General features: G+C 41.3%; 2 protein-coding genes across 2 annotated transcripts; both read left to right on the top strand.

Moving 5' to 3' along the window:
* Positions 1-1,373: 1,373 nt before the first annotated feature.
* On the top strand, positions 1,374-9,922 carry LOC143825439 (vomeronasal type-2 receptor 26-like). Its single transcript, XM_077313469.1, has 7 exons — positions 1,374-1,475; positions 1,887-1,990; positions 2,732-3,023; positions 3,119-3,976; positions 5,232-5,459; positions 6,446-6,572; positions 9,021-9,922. The coding sequence occupies exons 1-7, from the start codon at positions 1,374-1,376 to the stop codon at positions 9,920-9,922; spliced, it is 2,613 nt and encodes an 870-aa protein (XP_077169584.1).
* A 2,862-nt stretch (positions 9,923-12,784) lies between these two features.
* On the top strand, positions 12,785-20,969 carry LOC143825438 (vomeronasal type-2 receptor 26-like). Its single transcript, XM_077313468.1, has 6 exons — positions 12,785-13,002; positions 14,273-14,564; positions 15,989-16,249; positions 17,743-17,970; positions 19,187-19,313; positions 20,071-20,969. The coding sequence occupies exons 1-6, from the start codon at positions 12,785-12,787 to the stop codon at positions 20,967-20,969; spliced, it is 2,025 nt and encodes a 674-aa protein (XP_077169583.1).
* Positions 20,970-24,629: the final 3,660 nt, after the last annotated feature.

The following is a 24,629-nucleotide window of genomic DNA, read 5'->3' as shown; positions in this document are numbered from 1 at the left end:
ATCATAATATAATGTAATATTGTTTTAGAGTAGAAATCTATATTTCCAAGATGAAATGCATAATTAATTTTAAGGAGTCTTAAGGTTATGTGGTATTTTATTAGAATACTTCATTGAGATCATTAGATATAAGGTGACCTTAAGGTTGCCAATGAAACTCCTAGAGATTTTAGGGCAGGGCCCAAGAAGAGCAGAATTTGGGAAGTGAATGGAGCTTCCTACAGACATTGATGCCATAGAAGTCACATGCTGAAGCGGCCATTTTCTCTGGGAAAACTAATCTCTGAAGTCTGGAGATCACTGTTGTAATTCTGGGAGACCACCAGCCCTCCAGCTGGAGGTTGGGAACTTTATAGTACTGATTCTTTAGCCACTGGTATAGATCGATTTCAAATTCAATGCTAAATTCTGCTTACAATCAGCAAAGAATAACAGAGGATAATGCCATGACAAGTTTTAATTATTATTACAGTCTAACTGTATATGGGAATATCAGAAAAATCCTAAATTCACCAAAGCATGTACACTGACAGGCTACGTGTTTTAGCCTGCTATCTTGTTAAATTATTACAGTGGTGTTCATACATACTAATTTAAATTGTGCCAACTCCAACTGCCTTTGAGACCAAAATCAAGACCATCTGCACTACTATAGTTAGGAAGGCATGCCCAGTAATTACAGCTTTTGGCTTGCTGGACACGAAATCTCAGGGGACATGGTGGGGGTGAGGGGAATCACTGTGTATAAAATCCCTGTAAATTACCAGGGCTTTGATGCATAGATACTGCAAGCCCTGTATGAATGTTTATTTATTTTGTAAAGTTGTTTCCCAGTCATTCTGATCTGGATAGTCCAGACTACCCCTTTTCTTCAGTGGGATCAGACCTGAATTGCAGACCACTGAGAACTTAAATGACTGCTGTATAAGGCTGCAAAGGTAAAGCACCTCCATTGGTCTATTCTCCTAAAGCCCCTGTGTGGTATCCAAAAATTGGATGTGATTTGAAGGTACTTTCTACCACCACCATGTCCTCTCTGGTCCACCCTTATAAATCCTCCTCCCCAAACACCCAAGAGCTGAGTAAATGTTTGATCTAATCATTGTTTCTCCTGATGTCAATGAAGGGGGCATCATATTTGAACACATATAGGGGATATGTCATGGGTCCCACACGGGCAAATGCCTTGTCAGGTAGGGGCTGTAGCGTAGAGGGAACTGGGTAAAACTTAGTGGAAAAGCTTGCTGGTTTCTATCTGAGTCCCATAAATAATCTCCTATTTTATTCCTTGTGTTTCTCACTTCCAATTTATGTTTGTGTGTGTGTGTGGGGGGGGAGAACATATTTTACACAGTTCTATGGTGTGTTTTATAATGTTGGGAGTTGGTACTGGGGAGAACAGTTTGGACTTTAGTCTCACATTTGCTTCTTGCACATTGGAATGCTTCTTTTTCAATTTACACTTGAAAGAGCAGGTGAGTTTCAGGTTCTTTGATAGAGCTCTTTTACAGCAAAGGAACAACCAGCGTGCCAAAAGAGGAGAATGTGAGAAGGCACAACTATTGTACTCTACTGAGAGAGGAATGGGAGGGAGGGGGGGAGTATCCATTCACTGAACCTTCTGCTGAGATTCTCTTATAGTTTCAGCTACCTCAAGCACACCGGCCAATTCATTTGCTGATCCATGACATGTCAGAAGAAAAACAAATGCTGAGAACACAGCACATACAAGCAGACATCTGGGAATGAAGGGAAAGTGGTTCATGAGGAAGATGTTGTTTCTGCTGCTGCTGCTTTTATTCCTGTGCCCTGCCATATGCAAGAAGCATCCCATTCAATGCACCACAGCTGTTGACCTTCTTCCTATTCCTCATGCGTTCTATCAGCCAGGTGACCTGCTTGTGGGTGAGATTGTTTCTCAAGTCTTCTATATATACGAGACTCCCTCCTTCAAAGAGGAGCCAACACAGTTGTTCGTTTCTGAACCAATGTAAGCCATCACTTCCTACTGATTTTCTCATTTATCCATTTAACTAAATCCTCCATGTGCATAATGTTGGTAAAAAAGCAGGGAAGTCTGGCTTTTGTCTTGTGGGCACAAAATATATCATTTGATGCCTAGAATACAGCAGAAAGAGCAGAGAGAGATGCAGTGGAGAGAAGGAGAAAGTGGAAAATGAGTCTCTCTCCCCTTGGCATGTATTTTTGCTCATATACATCATTATGGCTTTTGTGGCAGAGTGCTGCCTGGAGAGAGTGGTTGAGGCATAAAAACTGAAGAACAAAAAGCCCTCTTTTATTCAGGGAAAAGGAGGACCGGAACATGGACTAAGATTGCAGGAAAGGAAATGGAGTTAGAAAGGAGATAATTGACCAGTGTTCCAACTGACAGAGAATTCTTACCCTCAGCATCTCAGTATGAGGTTTGGTAAGTGGAATTTGACCATGGTAGTTGACTTGGAGGGCAGATCATGACATGTAGATTCTATTGGAAAGCTCCCTGGGCCATAAATGAAGGAGTCAGTCACAGTATTTTTTTATGGCTGCGATATAAAAACTAGCACTTTTAAATACTAAGCCTCTGTTCAAAGCACAATTCCAAAGAATGATTCTGTAAGTATAGAGGCATAGTGTAATGAACTAGCTCCTTGTTGGAAGGAGGGATACCAATATGGAGAACTAATGGAAGATCTATCTTTACGACTTAGTTTTCACCTATGACTCTTTATAGATCACTACTAAAGAATTACCAGCATAACTTGGCCATGGCTTTTGCTGTCAAAGAGATCAATGGGAATCTCAACATCTTACCAAATATCTCTTTGGGCTTCCACATTCTCAACAGCTACTATCTGGCAAGGATGACCTATAAAGCCACCCTGACCTTTCTTTCTTCACAGCACAAGTTTCTCCCCAATTTCAAGTGTGATACCCAGAACAAATTGATTGCTGTTGTTGGAGGACTAAATTCAGAAATGTCTGCCAATATAGCCACCATAGTCACCATTTACAAGATGCCACAGGTAGGCCAGCCATAGAAGGTTGGTGTGGAAGTCTTATGCTTTTAACACATGAATGCATGTTTTCAAAATTGAAAAAAAAAATATTTTTTTTCCAGCTTGCTTATGGATCATTCATATCAGCACACATTAACCAACTGCCAGTGTCTTCTATGCATCAGATGGTCCCAAATGAAGCCACTCAGTATATGGGAGTTATCAGGTTATTTCACCACTTCAAATGGACATGGACTGTGCTTTTTGTTGCAGATGATGACAGTGGGGACAAGTTCATGCAGATCATGGTGCCAATGTTTTCTGAGAATGGCATCTGTTTTGACTTCACTATAAGATTAATTAAATATACATATTTCCAAGTTATAATGGAGGTCCTTATAAAGGACATAGAAAATCTAGCTGTTCTCAGTCAAACCAAAGCCAATGTGCATTTTGTATATGGAGAAAACTCATCCATGTTCGTTTTACGAGTAATGTTGTTTTTAGGAACCTTTATTTCATTTCCTCCCCTGCATAAGGTGTGGATCATCACATGCCACTGGGATTTTGAATCAGTGTCTGCCCAAAGGGCTTGGGATGTTGAAACCTTCCATGGTGCCCTATCCCTTGCAGTTCACTCCAATGAGCCACCAGGATTCAAAACATTTCTGCAGTCCATAAGCCCTTCCTGGGCAAAAGGAGATGGTTTTATTGAGAACTTTTGGGAGCAGGCATTCGGTTGTTCACTGAGGAATCCAGATGTTCATGGGGACAGCAAGAGAATGTGCACTGGAGAGGAGATGCTGGATTCTATTCCTGTTGTTTTGTTTGAAATGAGCATGACGGGCCACAGTTATAATGTCTACAATGCTGTTTATGCCGTGGCACACACTTTGCATGCCTTCTTTATGCTCGGATCACAACGCAGAACAAGAGAGAAAGGGAAGAATTTAGACTTCAGTAATGTACTATCCTGGCAGGTAAAAGACACCCTGCTTTTTTCACATCAGACTTCATTTTTTTAAATAACATTTAAAATATTTGTACTGCATGTCTCCATGTCCAGATTTTCAAACAGTTTTCCAGACATATATACAAGAACAGATCACATAACACAGTTTGTTGATATCACTTCCTTCCCACCCTCTGAATTGGCTGTCCTTCTCATTTCTCTTATATCAACTACACAGGGAATTGCTTCTCTAAGTAGAAGATCAATCTCTCTTCCTGGCCCAAATGTGATTCTTCCCCAACTCTTTCACTCTTCCTTGCCAGCTTTAACAGTCCTATCTCTGACCATTTATGCACTGGGTACTTCACTCCCCCATCCCCCTATCAGGAGCACAGATAGGGGGAAGGTGAGGTGCACCAGGCCAAATGCTCCCCTGTGTGGGTGCAGAAAGTGATGGGGCAACCTGCCATGACTAAAACTCCAGCCTGCAGCCCAGCATGAAACCTCCAGTGCATAAACGGTCTCTGTGATAAAAATGTTCTTAGTCAGTACTAAACTCTCTGCAGCAGAGTCCAGCAGAACTATATCTAAGCTATGTTGTGTTCTCTTTGGCCATCAGTTCCCAAATCTTTCTGTTCAACTGATACTAACCTATCAAATCCCTTTGAGCAGCCTGTCACTCAAAGCTCTTTGGTTCTGTGAGATGTTAACACCTCATAGACATTCAAATGTTCATGTATTAGTCATGAGCTATTGCAGCAAAGTCCCCAAGGCATGATTTTCAATCATTGGGAAATTTATGATAACAAACAGCAGCCAATTTAATCTGCCCAAACAATCATTTTAGGATGCTAACCACTATCGTGAGTGTACAAAAAGTTTTTTCTGAACCAGAACAATTTTATGAGTACCCCTCAGAGGCAGATCCACATGGAGTGCATTACATCCACCCAACGATAAGCAATGCAGGGATCAACATAGACAAGGACATCTCTTAAGGAAGGTTTATATGTGAACTCACTAAAGGACCTATGAACTACAGAGCTCTGGGTCTCAGTCTGGCAAGATAACCAATGGTGACCCTAATACTTTAGGGGAGGTCAGACCCAGGCCAAAAGGGGTCAGTTATTTAAACCCAATTTTGTTTTATTATCAGAGAATCAATAGCACCACTGTCTTCTCAGGTTAGCACAGGATGCCATTTGTCCCAGTACCTTTAAGACATAACATGGATTACCATGATAATTCAGGAAATTGCTCATTTCATGTTTTTTCTCAATCAGATGAATCTTTTTTTAAGGAGCATCACATTCAACAACAGTGCTGGTGACACCATACAGTTTAATGAAAATGGGGAACTGAAAGGTGGTTTTGATGTTACAAACTGGGTCACTTTTCCAAATGGCTCCTTCATTAGACTGAAAGTTGGAAGGTTTGATCCTTGGGCTTCTCCAGGTGAAGAATTGACCATTCATGATGATCAAATTGTGTGGCACAGAACATTTAATCAGGTGGGATATAACCATGTAGATAAAATAAGTTCTTGTTTGCATTTTGTCTTCAATTAAACCATGGAATGAGGTCAAAGTCAAGTTTTATCTCCAAAGAATGGATCTTCATAGAATTATTATTCAAAGTACCCCAGTCACCTGCATCTTTAACTGGCTCTCAGCTTTCCCTTCTTTCTTATCCCTAGTAGACTCTCCCTGAGAAAAGTCTGGTTAAGTATCAAAACTGATGAGGTAGCAAATCATTCAGGGAAGCTGTGTGGTGATCACTAAGGATTCTGGTAATTTGGACAATCTGAGCAGGGGTAGCTTCTGGACTCAGGCAATTTGGGTGCTCATCTGGGTAAATCTTACTAATCACATTTTAGCAAGTTGTGCATTGGTTGTTAGCATGCCTAGCCTTCTAATGAGTATGATAATGGGGCTGTACTGTATATCCCCCCCCTATTTAGATATTAGTACTTCACTTTTCTCCCCCAAACAGCTTAAAATATGATTCTCCTCTCCTCCATTTATTTATCTCAAGAACATCGACAATAAATCTCTAAGGAAGATTAGGGAAATACTAGTCCAAGGTAAAACCAGTGAGTTTTCACGTATTTATGATTTAAACCAAAGGTTCATAAATTATTTTCCTTAGAGTGCCAAGCTTGCATAGTGGCTTACAGTGGTGGCCTCTAATCTGGTGTAAGTGGTGTGATTCCTTACTCCACCACATACAGCCAGATGGGAGACCTTGGGCCAGTTATAGTTCTCTGAGGTCTCTCAGCCTCACCTACCTCACAGGGAGACTGTTATGAGGAGAGGAAGGGAAGCTGCTTTTAGAAGCCCTCGCCGAATAAAGAAAGGGGTTCAAGCAAAAAGAGCTCTTCTCTTCCTCCTCCTCCAACACTCTAAGAGAGTTCTCCATGGTTAACAGCACAGATTGTGTTCATCTGAGGCTCTCATTGCATATATGGGTGCCGATCTCCCTTCCTGTTTATTCACAGGTTCTACCACTCTCTGTATGCAATGAGCACTGCTTTCCTGGCTCCAGCCGACAAAAGAAGGAGAAAAAGAAATTTTGCTGCTATGACTGCCTTCCATGTTCAGATGGGATGATCTCTGAGGAGATAGGTAGGAAACAAAATGAATAGAGATGCCAATCATCGGCAATATTATATTCAACTAGACCTAATATGAGTTTGTGGTCCATGCTATACATGATCTCTCATGTCTGGGCATAAAGTTGTCTGCTTTTCTGGATGATTAATAAGATTCCCAAACCTTTATCGAAACAGAAAAATAATCAAGGATTATCCAACAATGGAATTGTCCTCCCTATGGTACAGATATCCTTCAAGGATCACTGCCTTGTCATGGCAAAGGGGCTTGTGTAGCTCAGTGAAGCTATGAGCTATGCTGTGCAGGGTCACCCAAGATGGACAGGTCATAACAGAGAGGTGATCCACTGGAGAAGGAAATGGTAAACCACTGCAGTATCTTTGCTATGAAAACTTTATGGACAGTACCCAAAGGCAAAACGATATGACACCAGAAGATGAGCCCCTCAGGTCAGAAGGCATCCATATGCTACTGGGGATAAGCAGACAGCTAGTTCGAGTAGCACTAGAATGAATGAAGCAACTGGGCCAAGACTGAAAGGATGCTCAGTTGTGGATGGAACTGGAGGTGAAAAGAGGTGAAAAGTCCGGTGCTGTAAATACTTTTATTCCATAGATCCATGAATCAAGGCAAGCTGGACATGGTCAAACAAGAGATGACAAGACTGAACATCGACGTTTTAGGAATCAGGAACTAAAATGGACAGGAATGGGTGAATATAATCCAGATGACCATCAGATTTTCAACTGTGGGTAAGAATCTCTAAGAAGAAATGGAGTAGCCTTAATAATCAATAAAACAGTAGGAAAAGCAGTATTGGGATACAATCCCCAAAATGACAGAATGATATCAGTTCGAATCCAAGGGAAACCATTCAACATCATAGTAATACAGGTCTATGCCCCAACCACTGCTGCTGAAGAGGATGAAGTTGACCAGTCTATGAAGCCCTACAACACCTTCTAGAAGAAACACCAAAAATTATGTGCTTGGAATGCTAAAGTAGGAAGCCAAAAGATAACCGGGATAACAGGCAAGTTGAAGCAGGGCACAGGCTGGTAGAATTTTGTCAAGAGAATACCATGGTCATAGCAAACACTCTTTTCCAACAACCCAAGAGATGACTCTACACATGGACATCACCAGACGGTCAACACAGAAATCAGATTGACTATGTGCTCTGCAGCCAAAGGTGGAGAAGTTCTATACAGTCGGTAAAAACAAGACCAGGAGTTGATTCTGGTTCAGATCATCATCTTCTTGTTGCAAAATTTAGGCTTAAATTGAAGAAGGCAGGGAAAAGCACTACATTTGACTGTCAAGGTATAGGATTCTGGGGATATGACTGGACCAGTCCTTCACTAGGATATGGGGGATGGAATTCCTTTCTAGGTGTGTTGGGGTTTCTCCCTGAGGGAAGGTTAGTCCTTACAGCTTCAGATCTACCCTGCACTTACTGGCTTAGACTGTCCTTTTTCCCTTGTGGCCTTGCCCCACTAACAACTGAGGATGGCTATCAATCATCTTGGCAACGAAACATCAGAACTAAAATCACACTCTTGGGGTTCTCTCCTGAGTTCCTACTGAGTATGGGATATGATCAGGCCAAAGTTGTTAAGCAGAGATTGACCGACATAGAACGGCAACAGGACCTAACTAATAACCCATCTTTCATTATTAGTGAACCCAATAGATATTCATCTTTCCCTAAGACATATCTGGCCAAGCTTGAAGTACCTAGTCATAGGAGGGCCTTCACTTTGGGACCTGTGATGCCTTCCCTTCAGCGGTATTAGAAGTCTGCCTGCTTATAATGAATATTATAAATCAGTTCAGTGGAACCCAGATAATCCATTTGCTACAGCATGTTTAAAAGAAATATTCTCACTTATCAAAGAGATCTTCATCCTAGTTTTCCCCAAATTAATTATTTTCAGATTTCTTCAGAGCTAGGGCGGTGTAGTGATTAAGAGGGGTGGACTCTGATCTGGAGCACACGGTTAAATTCTACACTCCTGCTCCTCACAGAAATCGTGGTGATGTTGGGGAAGTCACAGATAACGTAAGAGTTGTTCTTCCAAAGCTTAGAGATCTATCAGCCCCACCTAACTCACAGGGGATCCAGAGGAAAAGGTGCTTGTAAGCAGATTTGGGACTCCTACGGGTAATGAAATACAAGATGTAAAAAATTCACTCTTCGCTTTATCTTCATTTCAAATAACAATAATCATGGAGAGCTTTCAAATGTCTTGCTTCAGTAAAAATGTGCTCTTACTGCAGAGCAATAAGGCTGCCATCCATCCAACAAAGATGCTTTCTAATAGAGGAAGATCTCCTAATCCAGCAAGCGTAATGAGATTCAATGGGAATGTCCAAATTTAAAAAAATATTTTCCCCAAACAACAGACACATCTTGAAATAATATAACAATTTCCCTCTCTCTCTCTTTTTTCATTCCAGACATGGACAGCTGTGCAGTCTGCCCACAAGATCATTATTCGAATTACAACAAAGATCAATGTGTTCTGAAGGATATTAGTTTCCTTTCTTATGAAGAACCCCTTGGTTTCATCTTAGCAACGATGGCTATTTTTTTCTCCCTGGTCACAGCTTTGATACTTGGAACATTTGTGAAGCACAAGGATACCCCCATAGTCAAAGCCAACAACCGCAGTCTGACCTATCTTCTTCTCATCTCCCTTGCTCATTGCTTTCTCTCTGCCTTGCTCTTCATTGGGCAACCTGGAAAGATAACCTGCCTTCTGCGACAAACAAGTTTTGGCATCATATTCTCAGTGGCTATTTCAAGTGTACTGGCCAAAACAGTCACAGTTGTTCTAGTCTTTCTGGCTAATAAACCATCTTCTAAACTAAGGCCATTGGTGGGGAAAAGACAGGCTTATACTCTTGTCCTTTCTTGCTCCCTTGTTCAAGTAGGCATCTGTGTTCTTTGGATCAGTACTTCCTCTCCATTCCCAGATAAGGACCTGCATTCACTGAAGGAGACAATCATACTAGAATGCAATGAGGGCTCAGCTGCCATGTTCTTCTGTGTCCTGGGCTACCTGGGCTTCCTAGCTGCAGTCAGCTTCATGGTGGCTTTCTTAGCCAGGAAGTTGCCTGACAGTTTCAATGAGGCCAAGTTCATCACTTTCAGCATGTTGCTCTTTTGCAGTGTTTGGCTGTCTTTTATTCCAAGCTACCTGAGCACCAAAGGGAAATCCATGGTGGCTGTGGAGATCTTCTCTATCTTAATATCTAGTGCTGGCTTACTTTATTGCATTTTTCTTCCCAAATGTTATATCATTGTCCTGAGGCCTCAACTCAACAACAGAAAGCTTCTTGTAAAGAAGAAATATTGATAAAGTATTCCCTGGCACAATTTCCTGGGGCAATTATTCATTATTAAATCCTCAAGGCAAGATTATACACAAAAACTGGTATTTTATTTCATTATCATGGTTTTCCTGAATGGTAGCAAATACCCAGAGTTCTTAGACATTATCAAAATTGTCTCCACCACAACTACAACCAGTCTTATCAGTTCAAAGGCAATTCATAGGGAACAGAGATAAACGTAAACTGGTTCCCAACTCCAGGTGAGGGCTGGAGTCTCGGCACCTAATGACAACCTGACATTGATTCTGATTCTGACACGCAGCAAAGAACCTTCTGAAACAAAGTACCTGCAGCAAAACTCCATAGGCACACAGAAGCAGAGTTGTGTGCATGTGTGTGTGTGGGGGGGAACAGTCTGGAAATTCATACAATAAAATGACAATTATTTGGCAGAACCAATCTGGTTCTGACAAACGGCGTAGGAGCTGGTTGTGCACTGGAAGCTAGGGAGAAACCCCATGTGCAAGCATTAAAGGTAAAGGTGAAGGTATCACCTGTGCAAGCACCGAGTCATGTCTGACCCTTGGGGTGACACCCTCTAGCGTTTTCATGGCAGACTCAATACGGGGTGGTTTGCCAGTGCCTTCCCCAGTCATTACCATTTACCCCCCAGCAAGCTGGGTACTCATTTTACCAACCTCAGAAGGATGGAAGGCTGAGTCAAACTTGAGCCGGCTGCTGGGATTGAACTCCCAGTCTCATGGGCAGCGCTTCAGACTGCATGTCTGCTGCCTTACCACCCTGTACCACGAGAGGGTCTTGTACCGAACTTGCTGGGGGGTAACCGGTAATGACTGGGGAAGGCACTGGCAAACCACCCCGTATTGAGTCTGCCATGAAAACGCTAGAGGGGGTCACTCCAAGGGTCAGACATGACTCGGTGCTTGCACAAGGGATACCTTTACCTTTTATGTGCAAGCATTATCAGATGTTATTAACATGATACGATTTTCACTTAAAATTGGGTAAAGTGCGTGTGAGGTTTTTAATGTCATAGTTTTAAAATACATTTTGCTTTTCTTTCAAAATAAAAATAAATATTACATTTGATTAAGTAGAAAAATTATTGAATTATTTGATATGCAATTTGGGAAGGATGAATCTACTCCAAGGAAACATGGGTAATCATATTCCCGCCTGGACTACCTCATTGGGATCATTAGATATAAGGTGACCTTAAGGTTGCCAATGAAACTCCTAGAGATTTTAGGGCAGGGCCCAAGAAGAGCAGAATTTGGGAAGTGAATGGAGCTTCCTACAGACATTGATGCCATAGAAGTCACATGCTGAAGCGGCCATTTTCTCTGGGAAAACTAATCTCTGAAGTCTGGAGATCACTGTTGTAATTGTGGGAGAACATCGGCCCTCCAGCTGGAGGTTAGGAACCTCATAGTACTGATTCTTTAGCCACCGGTATAGATCGATTTCAAATTCAATGCTAAATTCTGCTTACAATCAGCAAAGAATAACAGAGGATAATGCCATGACAATTTTTAATTATTATTACAGTCTAACTGCATTTTCTGATCCTTTGGGAATATGAGAAAAATCCTAAATTCTCCAAACCATGTTCAATGACAGGTTATGTGTTTTTTAGTCTGTTATCCCATTAAATTATTATAATTGTATCCATACATATTAATTTAAATTGTGCCAATTCCAACTGCCGTTGAGACCAAAATCAAGACCATCAGCACTACTATAGTTAGGAAGGCATGCCCAGTAATTACAGTTTTTGGCTTGCTGGACACGAAATCTCTGGGGACAGGGGGGGGGATAACTGTAAATTATAAAATCCCTGCAAATTACCAGGGCTTTGATGCATAGATATTGCAAGTCCTGTATGACTGTTTATTTATTTGTTTCCCAATCATTCTGTGCTGGGTAGCCCGGACTACCCCATCTTCATCAGTGGGATCAGACCTGAATTGCAGACCACAGAGAAATCCCATGATTGCGCTTGTTTGCATAGGTAAAGCACTTCCATTTGTCTATTCTGTGTGGTATCCAGAAATTAGATGTGATTTGAAGGGACTTTCTACCACCGCCATGTCCTCTCTAGTCCACCCTTGTAAATCCTCTCCCCCAAATACAAAATAGCTGAGTAAAAGTTTGATCTAATCATTGTTTCTCCTAATGTAAATGAAGGGGGCATCATATTTGAGCACCTGTAATGGATATGTTGAGAATCATGAGTCCCACACAGGCAAATGCCGTGTGAGGTAGGGGCTACAGCATACAGGGAACTGTGTAAACTTAGTGGACATGCTAGCTGGATTCAACCTGAGTCCCATAATTAATCTCCTATTTTATCCCTCATGCTTCTCACTTCCAATTTATGGGTGTGCGTGTGAGGGGGAGAACACAGTTTTACACAGTTCTATGGTGTGTTTTATAATGTTGGGAGTCAGTACCGGGGAGAACTGACTGATTTGTTTTGACTTTAGTCTCACATTTGCTTCTTGCACAATGAAATGCTTCTTTTTCAATTTACACTTGAAAGAGCAGTTCAGTTTTAGATATCTTGGATATAGCTCTTTTACAGTGAGTCGGGGCAAAGGAACAACCAGTTCGCCAAGAGAAGGAGAATGTGAGAAGGCACAACAATTGTATTCTACTGAGAGAGGAATGGGAGTGAATGGGAGGAAAGGGGGAGTTTCCATTAACTGAACCTTCTGCTGCGATTTTCTTATAGTTTCAGCTACCTCAAGCACACTGGCCGATTCATTTGCTGCTCTATGATATGTCAGAAGAAAACAAATGCTGAGAACACAGCACATACAAGCAGACATCTGGGAATGAAGGGAAAGAGGTTCATGAGGAAGATGACGGTTCTGCTGCTGCTGCTTTTATTCCTGTGCCCTGCCATATGCAAGAAGCATCCCATTCAATGCACCACGGCGGTTGACCTTCTTCCTATTCCTCATGCGTTTTATCAGCCTGGTGACCTGGTTGTGGGTGAGATTGTTTCTCAGGTCTTCCATGTATACGAGACTCCCTCCTTCAAAGACCAGCCTGCCCAGTTGTTCATTGGGGAGCCTTTGTAAGCCATTCATGCATACTCTTTTTCTCATTTATCAATTTAAATAATTCCTCCATGGGTCTGACATTTGTGAAAAGGAAGGCTAGACTGGCTGTTGTCTTTCGGACACAAAAACTATAATTTGATGCAAGGAAGATAGCAAAAGGAGCAGAACGGCGTGCATTGGAGAGGAGGAGGAAGGGAAAGAATATATGACATTTACTTTGGTCCATCATATAGGAAAAATGGATGAGAAGAGTAAGTGCTTTTCGTGGCAGAGTGCTGCCTGGGGAGAGGGACTGAGGTGGAACAACTGAGCACTAGAAAAAAAGGAGTTATATTTTTTAGTCAGGAAAAAGGAACAACAGAACATGGACCGAGATTGTGGGAAAGGAAATGAGAGCTAGAAAGGAGATAATTCATCCATGTGGCAACTGTCAGGGAATACTTAATCTCCAAGTCAATATCTCAGTATGATAATTTGAAAGTGAAACTGAACCTTAGTAGTTGACTTGTAGGGCATTGCATGGGAAGTCTATTAACAAGCACCCTGGGCCATAAATGGAGGAGTCAGTCATGAATAGGCCATAAATTATCTCTTTCCTTCAAAGAAGTTTATAACATCTCTCCCTCAAAAGTCTTTTTATCACTGGGGCAACGTAATGGGCATATTTAAACACACACCTTTTCATCATAGCAAGAATACAAAAGGGGAATTGACAATGGTGGTCACCACAAGAATGACTCTCCCCAAGCACCTCCCAAATGATAATTTTCATTTTTTTATCATGCCAGAAAGGAAGAAAGGAATCCCCAGAAAGCTAATTCATTCAGATTAATTACAAGATATAATGGAAAACTATAGAAAGTTAAGGTCAGATTATGATCATCTGTAGCATCACAAATCATTTTGAAAATTAGCATGTTGCACCGACTTAGAACATGTGAAGATGTTGTTCTTATTTCAATTTCTCCAATCTAGTGTTCAGAAAGCAAAGCCAGAAATATTGTCACTCAGCATTTCTGAATAGTTCAGTATTTGCAGGGCAGAGCTATGATGCAAACCATAATACCCTCTTCTCCATCTCCACAATTTCATTTTTCATTTCAGTGAGATAAACATTAGAATTTGTAAATACCAAGCCTCTGTTAAAAGCACAATTGTAAAGGATAAGAGGCCAACTGTGATGAAATAGCTCCTTGTAGGAAGGAGGGATATAAATATGGAGAACTAAACGTTGTTATATTTTGGCTCTTTGGTTTTCAAATTCTTCTGTAACTCTCATTATAGATCATTGATAAAGAACTACCAACACGTCCTGGCCATGGTTTTTGCTCTCAAAGAGATCAATGGGAATCCCAACATCTTACCAAACATCACTTTGGGCTTCCACATTCTCAACAGCTACTATGTGGCAAGGATGACCTATAAAGCCACCCTGAGCTTGCTTTCTTCACACCACAAGTTTCTCCCCAATTTCAAGTGTGATTCCCAGAGCAAATTCATTGCACTTGTTGGAGGACTGAATTCAGAAACGTCTGCCAATATGGCCACCTTAGTTGGTATTTACAAGATACCACAGGTAGGCCCTCTGTACAGGGGTGCTACTCAGGGGTATGTGGAAATTTCATGTGTTTAAAGCATGGTCGCAGGGCCTGTGAGATGGATCTCTTGTACCAGTTATTTGGTTGAGGCTGGGACCAGTAAGATGAGGGGCCTCTCTCCACAATGGCCAGGACATCAGGCCTGTCCCTAAAAACCACCTGGCACAGTAGGAGGTCTTTCAGGCTGGATGAGTGTTACACCAAATGCATGTCTGTAAGGACACATTTCTAAATTTAGTTGTGGGGAATTAGCTCGTAGAGCTACCAAGAGGCAGCTTGGCATAACATAACCTTTTATTGCACAGTTTACCACAGAGATAGAACCGAGGCAGGCAATGATCTAAACATGGAAGAATTTTATTAACACACACTAATTAGACAAAAGACATGTGTACTTTAGCATAGAAACAGGGGAGGAATTTATACTAAGGGTTGATTGAAAGTGATATCTACCTGTCTTCTGAGTGGAGCAGAATTCTGGAGGTCCAGGAAAGCAATTTGGGGAGACCAAGACGAGCGTCGGACAGTCTTTCTGTTGCCTGGAAACTGATTGCTTTTTGTGGCTGTGGGAGCCTCCTATTTTAAGGAAATTTGTGACCTGAGGCTATAGGGGGCTGATCCTACCTTGTCCAGGGCTTGGACAAAGAGTTTGATGGCTGGTAAAGATTGTGACCAGGTCCCAACAAAGAAATGGGTTGCTGAGACAAAGAAACTAGCTGCTGTGAATTTGAGGAAATATTTCTTAACTAACTAGAAGGGCTGAAAGCCCATTTCTGGCAAATTCTGGATGATTGCCTGTGCCTGGGGATAGTGGCAACGGAACAGACAAAGACCAAATCTTGGATTAGAGTGGCTAGTTCCCTTTACAGGACAATATGTTTGGCTGGCTGGAGGGTTTTTTTTGGATGGGGTGCCTTTGTCTCTCTATACTTGCCAGGTGTGCTGACAAACTCCTCTTTTGTTTGCAAGCAAGTGGTTTGAGGAAGCCTAGCTCCAAGTCCTGTTTGAGACCAAGAAGTGGATGTTAGTTACTCTCCCATTAGGCTTTGCAAAGCTTGACTTGGCTATTTCTCTCTGGTACCAAGGTCTGCGCAGGAGTGTCAGGAAGAGTTGGCATGGGTATGCCGGTCCACGGTGGAGGGGTGACAGCCCACATAACATGGGTGGTTTGGGGTAGGAGTTAAGTTATTCACTGATGGGGGTGGGTGGCTTGAGTTTAATGGGGGTTTAAGATTTTATGTGGGGCTTTTATCTCATAACCCACTACAAGCCAGCTAGCCTGAGACCGGCAATTAATAAATCTCAGCAGCAGGAGGAGGACCAGCACCAGCATCAACATTGAATAGTATGTTTCATTCCATACAGGGGAAAAATAAACAAAACATAAATACTTTTTTTCCAGCTTGCTTATGGATCATTTTCACCAGCACAAGTAAACCAACTGCAAGTGTCTTCAATGTATCAGATGGTCCCAAATGAAGCCACCCAGTATATGGGAGTTATCAGGTTATTTCACCACTTCAGATGGACATGGATCGTGCTCTTCGTTGCAGAAGACGACAATGGGGACAGGTTCTTGCAGATCATGGTGCCAATGCTTTCTGAGAATGGCATCTGTTTTGATTTCACTATAAGATTAACAAAACAGAAATATTTCCAAGAGGTGATGGATGTCCTTATAAAGGAAACAGAAAATCTAGCTGTTCTCGGTAAAACCAAAGCTAATGTTCACTTTGTATATGGAGAAAACTCATCCATGTTGGTTTTGCGACTAATGCTGTTTTTAAGTATTTTTATTTCATTGCCTCCCCAGCATAAGGTGTGGATCATCACATGCCACTGGGATTTTGAATCACTGTCTCTCCAAAGGGCGTGGGATATAGACACCTTCCATGGTGCTCTGTCCCTTGCAGTTCACTCCAATCAGCCACCAGGATTCAAAACATTCCTGCAGGCCATAAGCCCCTCCTGGGCAAAAGGGGATGGTTTTATTGAGAACTTTTGGGAACAGGCATTCGGTTGTTCACTAAGAAATCCAGATGTTCATGGGGACAGCAAGAGAATGTGCTCTGGAGAGGAGATGCTGGATTCTATTCCAGTCACTTTGTTTGAAATGGACATGACTGGCCACAGCTATAATGTCTACAATGCTGTCTATGTAGTGGCACATGCTTTGCATGCCCTCTACAGAGAAAAAGAGAGGAATCAAATTTTCTATAATGTCCAAGCCTGGCAGGTAATTACTTCTCAAACTGTACATCCCAAAGACATCCTTATTTTTCACAGCAGTCTTCAATTATTTATTGCATTTTAAGTATTTGTGCTGCATATATTAATGCCCAGATTTTGAAAGAGTTTTCCAGACAATAACCCTATACTAGGATAACCTAACATACAAAATCATGTATCCATAATGAAATAGATACAGTATCAATAAGCAGAGAGAAGCAGTGAAGAAAAATCATTCATAGCAAGCAATTATTTGCAGCTATTGCAGATAAAAAACTCTCCGCAGATAGAGTTCAACAGTACTTGTTCGATGTTTGAGCTAAACTATGTTCTCTTCAGCCATCAATTCCCAAGTATTTCTGCTCAACTGATACTAACCCATTGAATCCCTTTGAGCAACCGGTCATTCAAGGCTCTCTGACTCTGTGAGGCATTAACCCCTCATAGGTTTTAACATGTTCATACAGCACATATCCCATAGATATTATCATAGATCATTGGGACCTTTATGGTAACAAACAGCAGCTCAGTTAATTCCACTCATTCAATCATAGTAGGATGCTAACCAGGATAAATTTCCCAGCACCTTTCAGCGGCAGATCCACTTGGAGTTCCTTATATCCACTCAACCTGCAAGCAACACAGGGATAAAGAATCATGGCCAAAGGAAGCCACCTAAGGAAGTTTCATATGTGGTTCACCAAAGGACCTATGAACTAGACAGCTCTGGGTCTCAGTCTGGCAAGATACCAATTGGTGACCCTAAGACCCAGGGGTTGGTGAGACCCAGGACAAAATAATTAACCCAATTTAGCTTTAATACCAGTGAATGATTAGTTCAAATGTCTTCTCATTATAGCACATTATATCATTTGTCCCAGTCATTCCTGAAATTGCTTACATTTTATTTTCTTTTTTTTCAATCAGATGCATCTTATTTTAAGGAGCATCACATTCAACAATAGTGCTGCTGACACAATACATTTTAATGAAAATGGGGAACTGAAAAGTGGTTTTGATGTGACAAACTGGGTCACTTTCCCAAATGGCTCCTTCATCAGACTAAAAGTTGGAAGGCTTGATCCTTGGGCTTCTCCAGGAGAAGAATTGACCATTCATGATGATCAAATTGTGTGGCACAGAACATTTAATCAGGTGAGATATCTGCATGGATAGAGAAAAACATGTTTTCTCTCTTGCATTTTCTGTGCAGTTAAACCGTGGATTGATGTCAAAGTCAACTCCAGGGAGATGGATCTTCCTAGCATTTTTATTCAAAGTCACCCCAGTCAGCTACTTCCCTCAACTGCATGGCCCAAGAGTGATCGTCATGCACACCCCATGACCACCAGCATTGTCCATTCTGCTAATAGACTATTTGGGGAATTCAGAAATCATCATTAAAAATCCTCCTTTTTTTTCTATGTAGAATGCATTGCAAGAACCATGAATAATATTTGGCAAAATCTACAGAATTACAGCCATCACCATGTCCCCCAGTAAGCTTCCATGGGAGAGTGGGAATTCGAATCTGCATTTACCAATGACTCTCAGTTTCCCTTCTTCCTTCTCCCAAGTCGTCTCTCCCTGAGAAAAATCTGGTTAAATTTCAAAACTTGTGAGGTAGCAAATAATTCAGGGTATGGTGTGTGGTGCCCCAAGGATTCTGGTAATTTGTACAAATTGGGCAAGGGTAGCTTCGGGGCTCAGGTGATCTGTGTGGTTATCTAGTAGCCACTGCTCATCTGGGTAAGTCTCAGGAAATTCATGGTAGCAACTTGTGCATTGGTTGTTTCTATGCAAAGCCTTCTGATTAGTAGGAGAACGGGGCTGTATTGTATCTCCCCCCCCTCCTCCCCATGTAGATAGTAATACTTCACTTTTATCCTCAAAACAGCTTAGAGTATGATTCTCTTCTCCTCCATTCAATTCTGCCAAGAACAACAACTTTTTAAGAAAGACTAGGAGAAAACGAGTCCTAGGTAAAACCAGTGAGTTTTCATCGCTCTGTGATTTAAACCAGGGTTTCATAAGTTATTCTTCTTAGAGAGCCAACGTGGTATTGTGGCCAAGAGCGGAGACCTCTGATCTGAAGTACGTGGTTTGATTCCTCACTCTGCCACATACAGCCAGATGTGAGACCTTGGGCCAGTCACAGTTCTCATAGTTCTCTCCACCTTACCTATCTCACAGGGTGCCTGTTGGGTTCGAGAGGAAGGGTAGCAGCTTTTAGAAGCCTTCACCAAATATAAAGAGGGTACCAAAAAAAGAGCTCTTCTTCTACTCCTCCATTGTTAACAGCACAGATTGTGTTCATCTGAGGTTCTCATTGGACATATGGGTGCTGATCTCCCTTCCTGTTTATGTCCAGGTTCTACCACTCTCTGTATGCAATGAGCACTGCTTTCCTGGCTCCAGCCGACAAAAGAAGGAAGGAAAGAAATTTTGCTGCTATGACTGCATTCCGTGTTCAGATGGAATGATCTCTGAGGAGATAGGTAGGAAACAGAATGAATAAAGATAGCAATCATACAAATCCAAATAGATCCAATATAAGTTCATGGCACATGCTATCTATGATCTCTCATGTATGGGCATAACCTAGTCTTTTTGTTTTCTTTATCAGATGATGAATAAGATTCCCAAAACCTCATCTAAACAGAAAAATAATCCAGGATTATCAAAAAAGGCATTGTCCTCCCCATGGTACAGATATACTGATGTAATTTAATTCCCCAAAGGCTCAGAGTAGGTTGCAACAAATAAAATACACATTTCAAAATTTTTACAAACTTTAAAACAGAATATTTTACTTTACAATTATTTGAAACTATGATACTCTGAAGTACAGAATATACCAAAATACGATTCTGAAGAAAGAGGCTGCTTTTAAACCTACTCCATCCTCCTCTCATCCTTGAAAATATATTAGATTGTTTTCATGATACCTGTTTTACCACCTTGGCAGACCTAAAGCTAAGCAGCAAAAATCCATGGGAGAAAATGATAAAGAGAAAAATGTCCCATATGAATCAAATTCAGAGCTGAGTTACCAACAGAGTAAAGGCAACTTTGTGATATAGGCAGCTTTCCTAGTCTAACAAACACAATCAGAGTCATAAGGAAACTCCATTTTTTAAAAAAAATATGTTTTCAAACAGCAGACAAATATGGAAATACTATAACAAGCTCTCTCTCTCTCTCTCTCTCTCTCTCTCTCTCTCTCTCTCTCTCTCTCTCTCTCTCTCTCTCCAGACATGGATAGCTGTGTCATCTGTCCCCAAGATCACTATTCCAATTACAACAAAAATCAATGTGTTCCCAAGGATGTAAGCTTCCTGTCTTATGAAGAACCCATAGGCTTCATCTTAGCAATGTTAGCTATTTCTTTCTCCCTGGTCACAGCTTTGATACTTGGAACATTTGTGAAGAACCAGGATACCCCCATAGTCAAAGCCAACAACCGCAGTCTGACCTATCTACTTCTCATCTCCCTTGCTCATTGCTTTCTCTCTGCCTTACTCTTCATTGGGAAGCCTGGAAAGGTGACCTGCCTTCTCCGACAAACAAGTTTTGGCATCATATTCTCAGTAGCTATTTCGAGTGTTCTGGCCAAAACCATCACTGTGGTTCTGGTCTTTCTGGCTACCAAACCGGGCTCTAGTTTAAGGCCATTGGTAGGGAAAAGACAGGCATATTCTTTTGTCCTTTCTTGCTCCCTTGTTCAAGTAGGCATTTGTGTTCTTTGGATCAGTACTTCCTCTCCTTTCCCAGATAAGGACCTGCTTTCACTGAAGGAGACAATCACACTGGAATGCAACGAGGGCTCAGCTGCCATGTTCTTCTGTGTCCTAGGCTACCTGGGCTTCCTAGCTGCAGTCAGCTTCATAGTGGCTTTCCTAGCCAGGAAGTTGCCTGACAGTTTCAATGAGGCCAAGTTCATCACTTTCAGCATGTTGCTCTTTTGCAGTGTTTGGCTGTCTTTTATTCCAAGCTACCTGAGCACAAAAGGGAAATCCATGGTGGCTGTGGAGATCTTCTCCATCTTAATCTCTAGTGCAGGCTTACTTGGTTGCATTTTTACCCCAAAAATTTATATCATTGTCCTGAGGCCTGAACTAAACAATAGAAAGATGCTTGTAAAGAATAAATAGTTTTAAGATATGTTTTTCTCTGGTTATTTAATGTGCATAGTCTTAAATTTTCACAGACCTACACTCCCTAAAGTTTTGTACTCAAGATTGTGATATTTGAATCAGCATGAACTATTTAATTTAATTTTATTTAAGACATTTTCTCTATAACCTCGAGATCATTTTAAAACGGAGGAAAGCAAAAGAAAAGATAACAAAACTTTGAACTGCTGTGAACCCCCGAATTATATACTATGTACCGCTAAATTCTTGATGATTTCTGCATGCTGGGGTAAAACATGCAGGGCCTTTGCTTGGAAACTTTGGATTTCAAACCTTGTGCATGACGCCCTCCTCTTGGGAGACCCCTTCCACATTTTCTCTCTCCCCGTCACAGCTTTTTTCCTCCTGATGAGGCTGCAAGGAAAAACATGCTGAACTTCATCCCCCACCCCTTGAAATTCATCCCCCACCCATCATACCACAGCAGTTCTCTTGTGGATTGAAACTTTCTACTCCATCAAGCACAAAAATTATTTTTTGTTAAAAGTCACTTGCATTTTGCCATGCAGTAAGGCCATAATGCAGTAAGGTCCTCTCAATTCCTGGCAAATAGATGGGGAAGAAATGGAGATAGTGACAGATTTTATTTTCCTGGGCTCCAAGATCACTGCAGATGGGGACTGCAGCAAAGAAATTAAAAGACGCTTGCTCCTGGGGAGGAAAGCTATGGCAAATCTAGACAGCATCCTAAAAAGCAGAGACATCACCTTGCCAACAAAAGTGCGTTTAGTCAAGGCTATGGTATTCCCAGTTGCAATGTATGGCTGCGAAAGTTGGACCATAAGGAAGGCCGAGCGTCAAAGAATTGAGGCTTTTGAACTCTGGTGCTGGAGAAGACTCTTGCGAGTCCCTTGGACTGCAAGGCGAACAAACCGGTCAGTCCTAGAGGAGATCAGCCCTGACTGCTCTTTAGGAGGCCAGATCCTGAAGATGAAACTCAAATACTTTGGCCACCTCATGAGAAGGAAGGACTCCCTGGAGAAGAGCCTAATGCTGGGAGCGATCGAGGACAAAAGAAGAAGGGGACAACAGAGAATGAGGTGGCTGGATGGAGTCACTGAAGCAGTAGGTGCAAACTTAAATGGACTCCGGGGAATGGTAGAGGACAGGAAGGCCTGGAGGATCATTGTCCATGGGGCCGCGATGGGTCGGACATGACTTCGCACATAACAACAACAACAAAGGCCATAACACTAATGCATTTTTAATTTTAAAAAGATCAAAAGTTCTCTGTTGGTATGCAGAAATGCCAGAATTATCCAGTATCCCACCACTTTTTGGGGATTTATGTTCTTTTGGACTTTACTTATGCCTGGGGTGATTTCTGGGATTTTGAATATAGTAACTGGAGCCCCCAAAGTCATTTTTTTGTAAATCATTAGCAACTAGGGGCTTTCCAGGGGTAGATTCCTTGTGCGGAAATGGTCTCTGTTGCTGCCATTGAGATGCACAAAAATTACACAGGGAAGTAAATTTTGGTGCATTTTTTATAATACTCATATGTTTGCCAATTTTATATAAATTACTGTGTAATTATGCTTTTATGAGTCTGAGTTTCAAATGCACTCAATATTTCACTTTGCATTTATTGTTCTGGCCTAAATGACTTTAAATAGAGTCTGTTTCAATGTGTTGGTTTAACCAAAGAACATGCATATCTCTCAGTACAGTAGGAGCTAGATGTGTTCTTTATGCTAAGGGAAAAACCCACAGGCAAGCAATGTCTGTTAATACTAACATTCATTTAAAATTGCTGACAGTGTGTGCTTAGTTTTTAGTGTCATAGTTTTAAAGAATGTGCTATTTTTTCCCCAAAATAAAAATAAATGTAACACTTGCTGAATTGCTACATGGGAAGTTTGTAATTGCTACATGGGAAGTATGGGAAGTATGAATCTACTCCAAGTAAAGGGAGCTCCCTAGCTACATTAATGCCATATAATTCACATGTTGATTGGCCATTTTCTCTGGGGAAACTAGTCTCGGTAGTCTGGAGGTCACTTTCAATTCTGAGAGAACACCAGCCCTCCAGCTGGAGGTTGGGAACCTCATATCTCTCATTCTTTAGCCACTGGTATAGATCAATTTCAATTTCAACATTAAAATTCCATTTACCATTAACAGAAAACAGCAGAGGATAATTCCAATGGCCATTTGAGACCAAAGCCAAAAGTATTATCACTACTATAATCCCTGTGTATAAACTCCACATAAATTAGCAGAACTTTGATGGATAGATACAGGGGGACCCATAAGTCTATTTATCTGTAAAGTAGTTTTCCACTCATGTTGAGCTGTTTGACCCAGACTACCCCCATCTCATTAGATATCATAAGTGAAGTGGCATCAGCCCCAGATTTCAGATTACTGAAAGATTCAATAATTGCTTTGCATAAATTGGCCATTGTAAACCACCTCTGTTCATCTATTCTCCTGAAACCCAGATTTGGCTATGATTTGAAGAAGAAGAAGAAGAAGAAGAAGAAGAAGAAGAAGAAGAAGAAGAAGAAGAAGAAGAAGAAGAAGAAGAAGAAGAAGAAGAAGAAGAAGAAGAAGAAGAAGAAGAAGAAGAAGAAGAAGAAGAAGAAGAAGAAGAAGAAGAAGAAGAAGAAGAAGAAGAAGAAGAAGAAGAAGAAGAAGAAGAAGAAGAAGAAGAAGAAGAAGAAGAAGAAGAAGAAGAAGAAGAAGAAGAAGAAGAAGAAGAAGAAGAAGAAGAAGAAGAAGAAGCTTTAATCTACCTAAAGGAGTCTCAAAGCGGCTTACAGTTGCCTTTCCTTTCCTCTCCCCACAACAAACACCCTTTGAGGTGGGTGAGGCTGAGAGCGGCCTAAGCACTTTGGCACCCATGAAAGTCGATAGTGCCATTGACCTTAAATGAATTTTTGGCTTTCCCACCTTTCCCAGGGTTTGGGGGCATGGGTGTTTCAGTAATAGCCTCCATTCCTTCAGGGTAGCTCTGGGGATCTTTTCTCTGAGTCCCTACCATGTTTCAAAAAGATTGAACCAGTGGGTCCAATCCTAGGGGCTCCAAAAGTTTCCCCCATCTCCATTACATTCAAAGGATTGTTTGTCCCATAGGATATAATGGCATGGATGGAGGCACCCTCTTTAGGAGCCCCTACAATTGGACCACTTCATCCAAACTTTTTTAAATTTTGTGGGAAGTCACAGAACAGTATCCTGGAAATTTTGGAGGCTGCAACTTAACCCCACTCCAGGCCCCAGGAAATGTGGGAAAAAGCCAAAAATGCTATTAAATTCAGTGGCACGATTGAATTTAATGGGCCCCAGAGCACTCCAAAGCAGTCCGAATTGGGAACCTCATAGTACTGATTCTTTAGCCACTGGTTTAGATTGATTTTAAAATTCAGTGCTAAATCAGCAAAGAATAACAGACGATAATGCCATGACAATTTTTAATTATTATTAGTCTAACTGCATTTTCTGATCCTTTGGGAATATGAGAAAAATCCTAAATTCTCCAAACCATGTTCAATGACAGGTTATGTGTTTTTAGTCTGTTATCCCATTAAATTATTATAATTGTATCCATACATATTAATTTAAATTGTGCCAACTCCAACTGCCGTTGAGACCAAAATCAAGACCATCTGCACT

This window comes from Paroedura picta, chromosome 16 (genome assembly GCF_049243985.1).
Source record: "Paroedura picta isolate Pp20150507F chromosome 16, Ppicta_v3.0, whole genome shotgun sequence".
NCBI classification, from domain to species: Eukaryota; Metazoa; Chordata; class Lepidosauria; order Squamata; family Gekkonidae; genus Paroedura; species Paroedura picta.
Note: the sequence above shows the minus strand (reverse complement) of the source record. Positions and strands in the feature narration are given on the sequence as shown.

What these genes read in the sequence shown, in the direction of transcription:
- LOC143825439 (XM_077313469.1), top strand. Translation starts at nt 1,374, where the DNA reads ATGTTGGGAGTTGGTACTGGGGAGAACAGTTTGGACTTTAGTCTCACA. An exon ending in ATTTACACTTGAAAGAGCAG is followed by an intron (nt 1,476 to 1,886) that starts GTGAGTTTCAGG and finishes GCGTTCTATCAG; the next exon opens with CCAGGTGACCTGCTTGTGGG. An exon ending in GTAATGTACTATCCTGGCAG is followed by an intron (nt 3,977 to 5,231) that starts GTAAAAGACACC and finishes TTTCTCAATCAG; the next exon opens with ATGAATCTTTTTTTAAGGAG.
- LOC143825438 (XM_077313468.1), top strand. Translation starts at nt 12,785, where the DNA reads ATGACGGTTCTGCTGCTGCTGCTTTTATTCCTGTGCCCTGCCATATGC. An exon ending in AACAGAAATATTTCCAAGAG is followed by an intron (nt 16,250 to 17,742) that starts GTGATGGATGTC and finishes TTTTTCAATCAG; the next exon opens with ATGCATCTTATTTTAAGGAG. An exon ending in GGCACAGAACATTTAATCAG is followed by an intron (nt 17,971 to 19,186) that starts GTGAGATATCTG and finishes GTTTATGTCCAG; the next exon opens with GTTCTACCACTCTCTGTATG.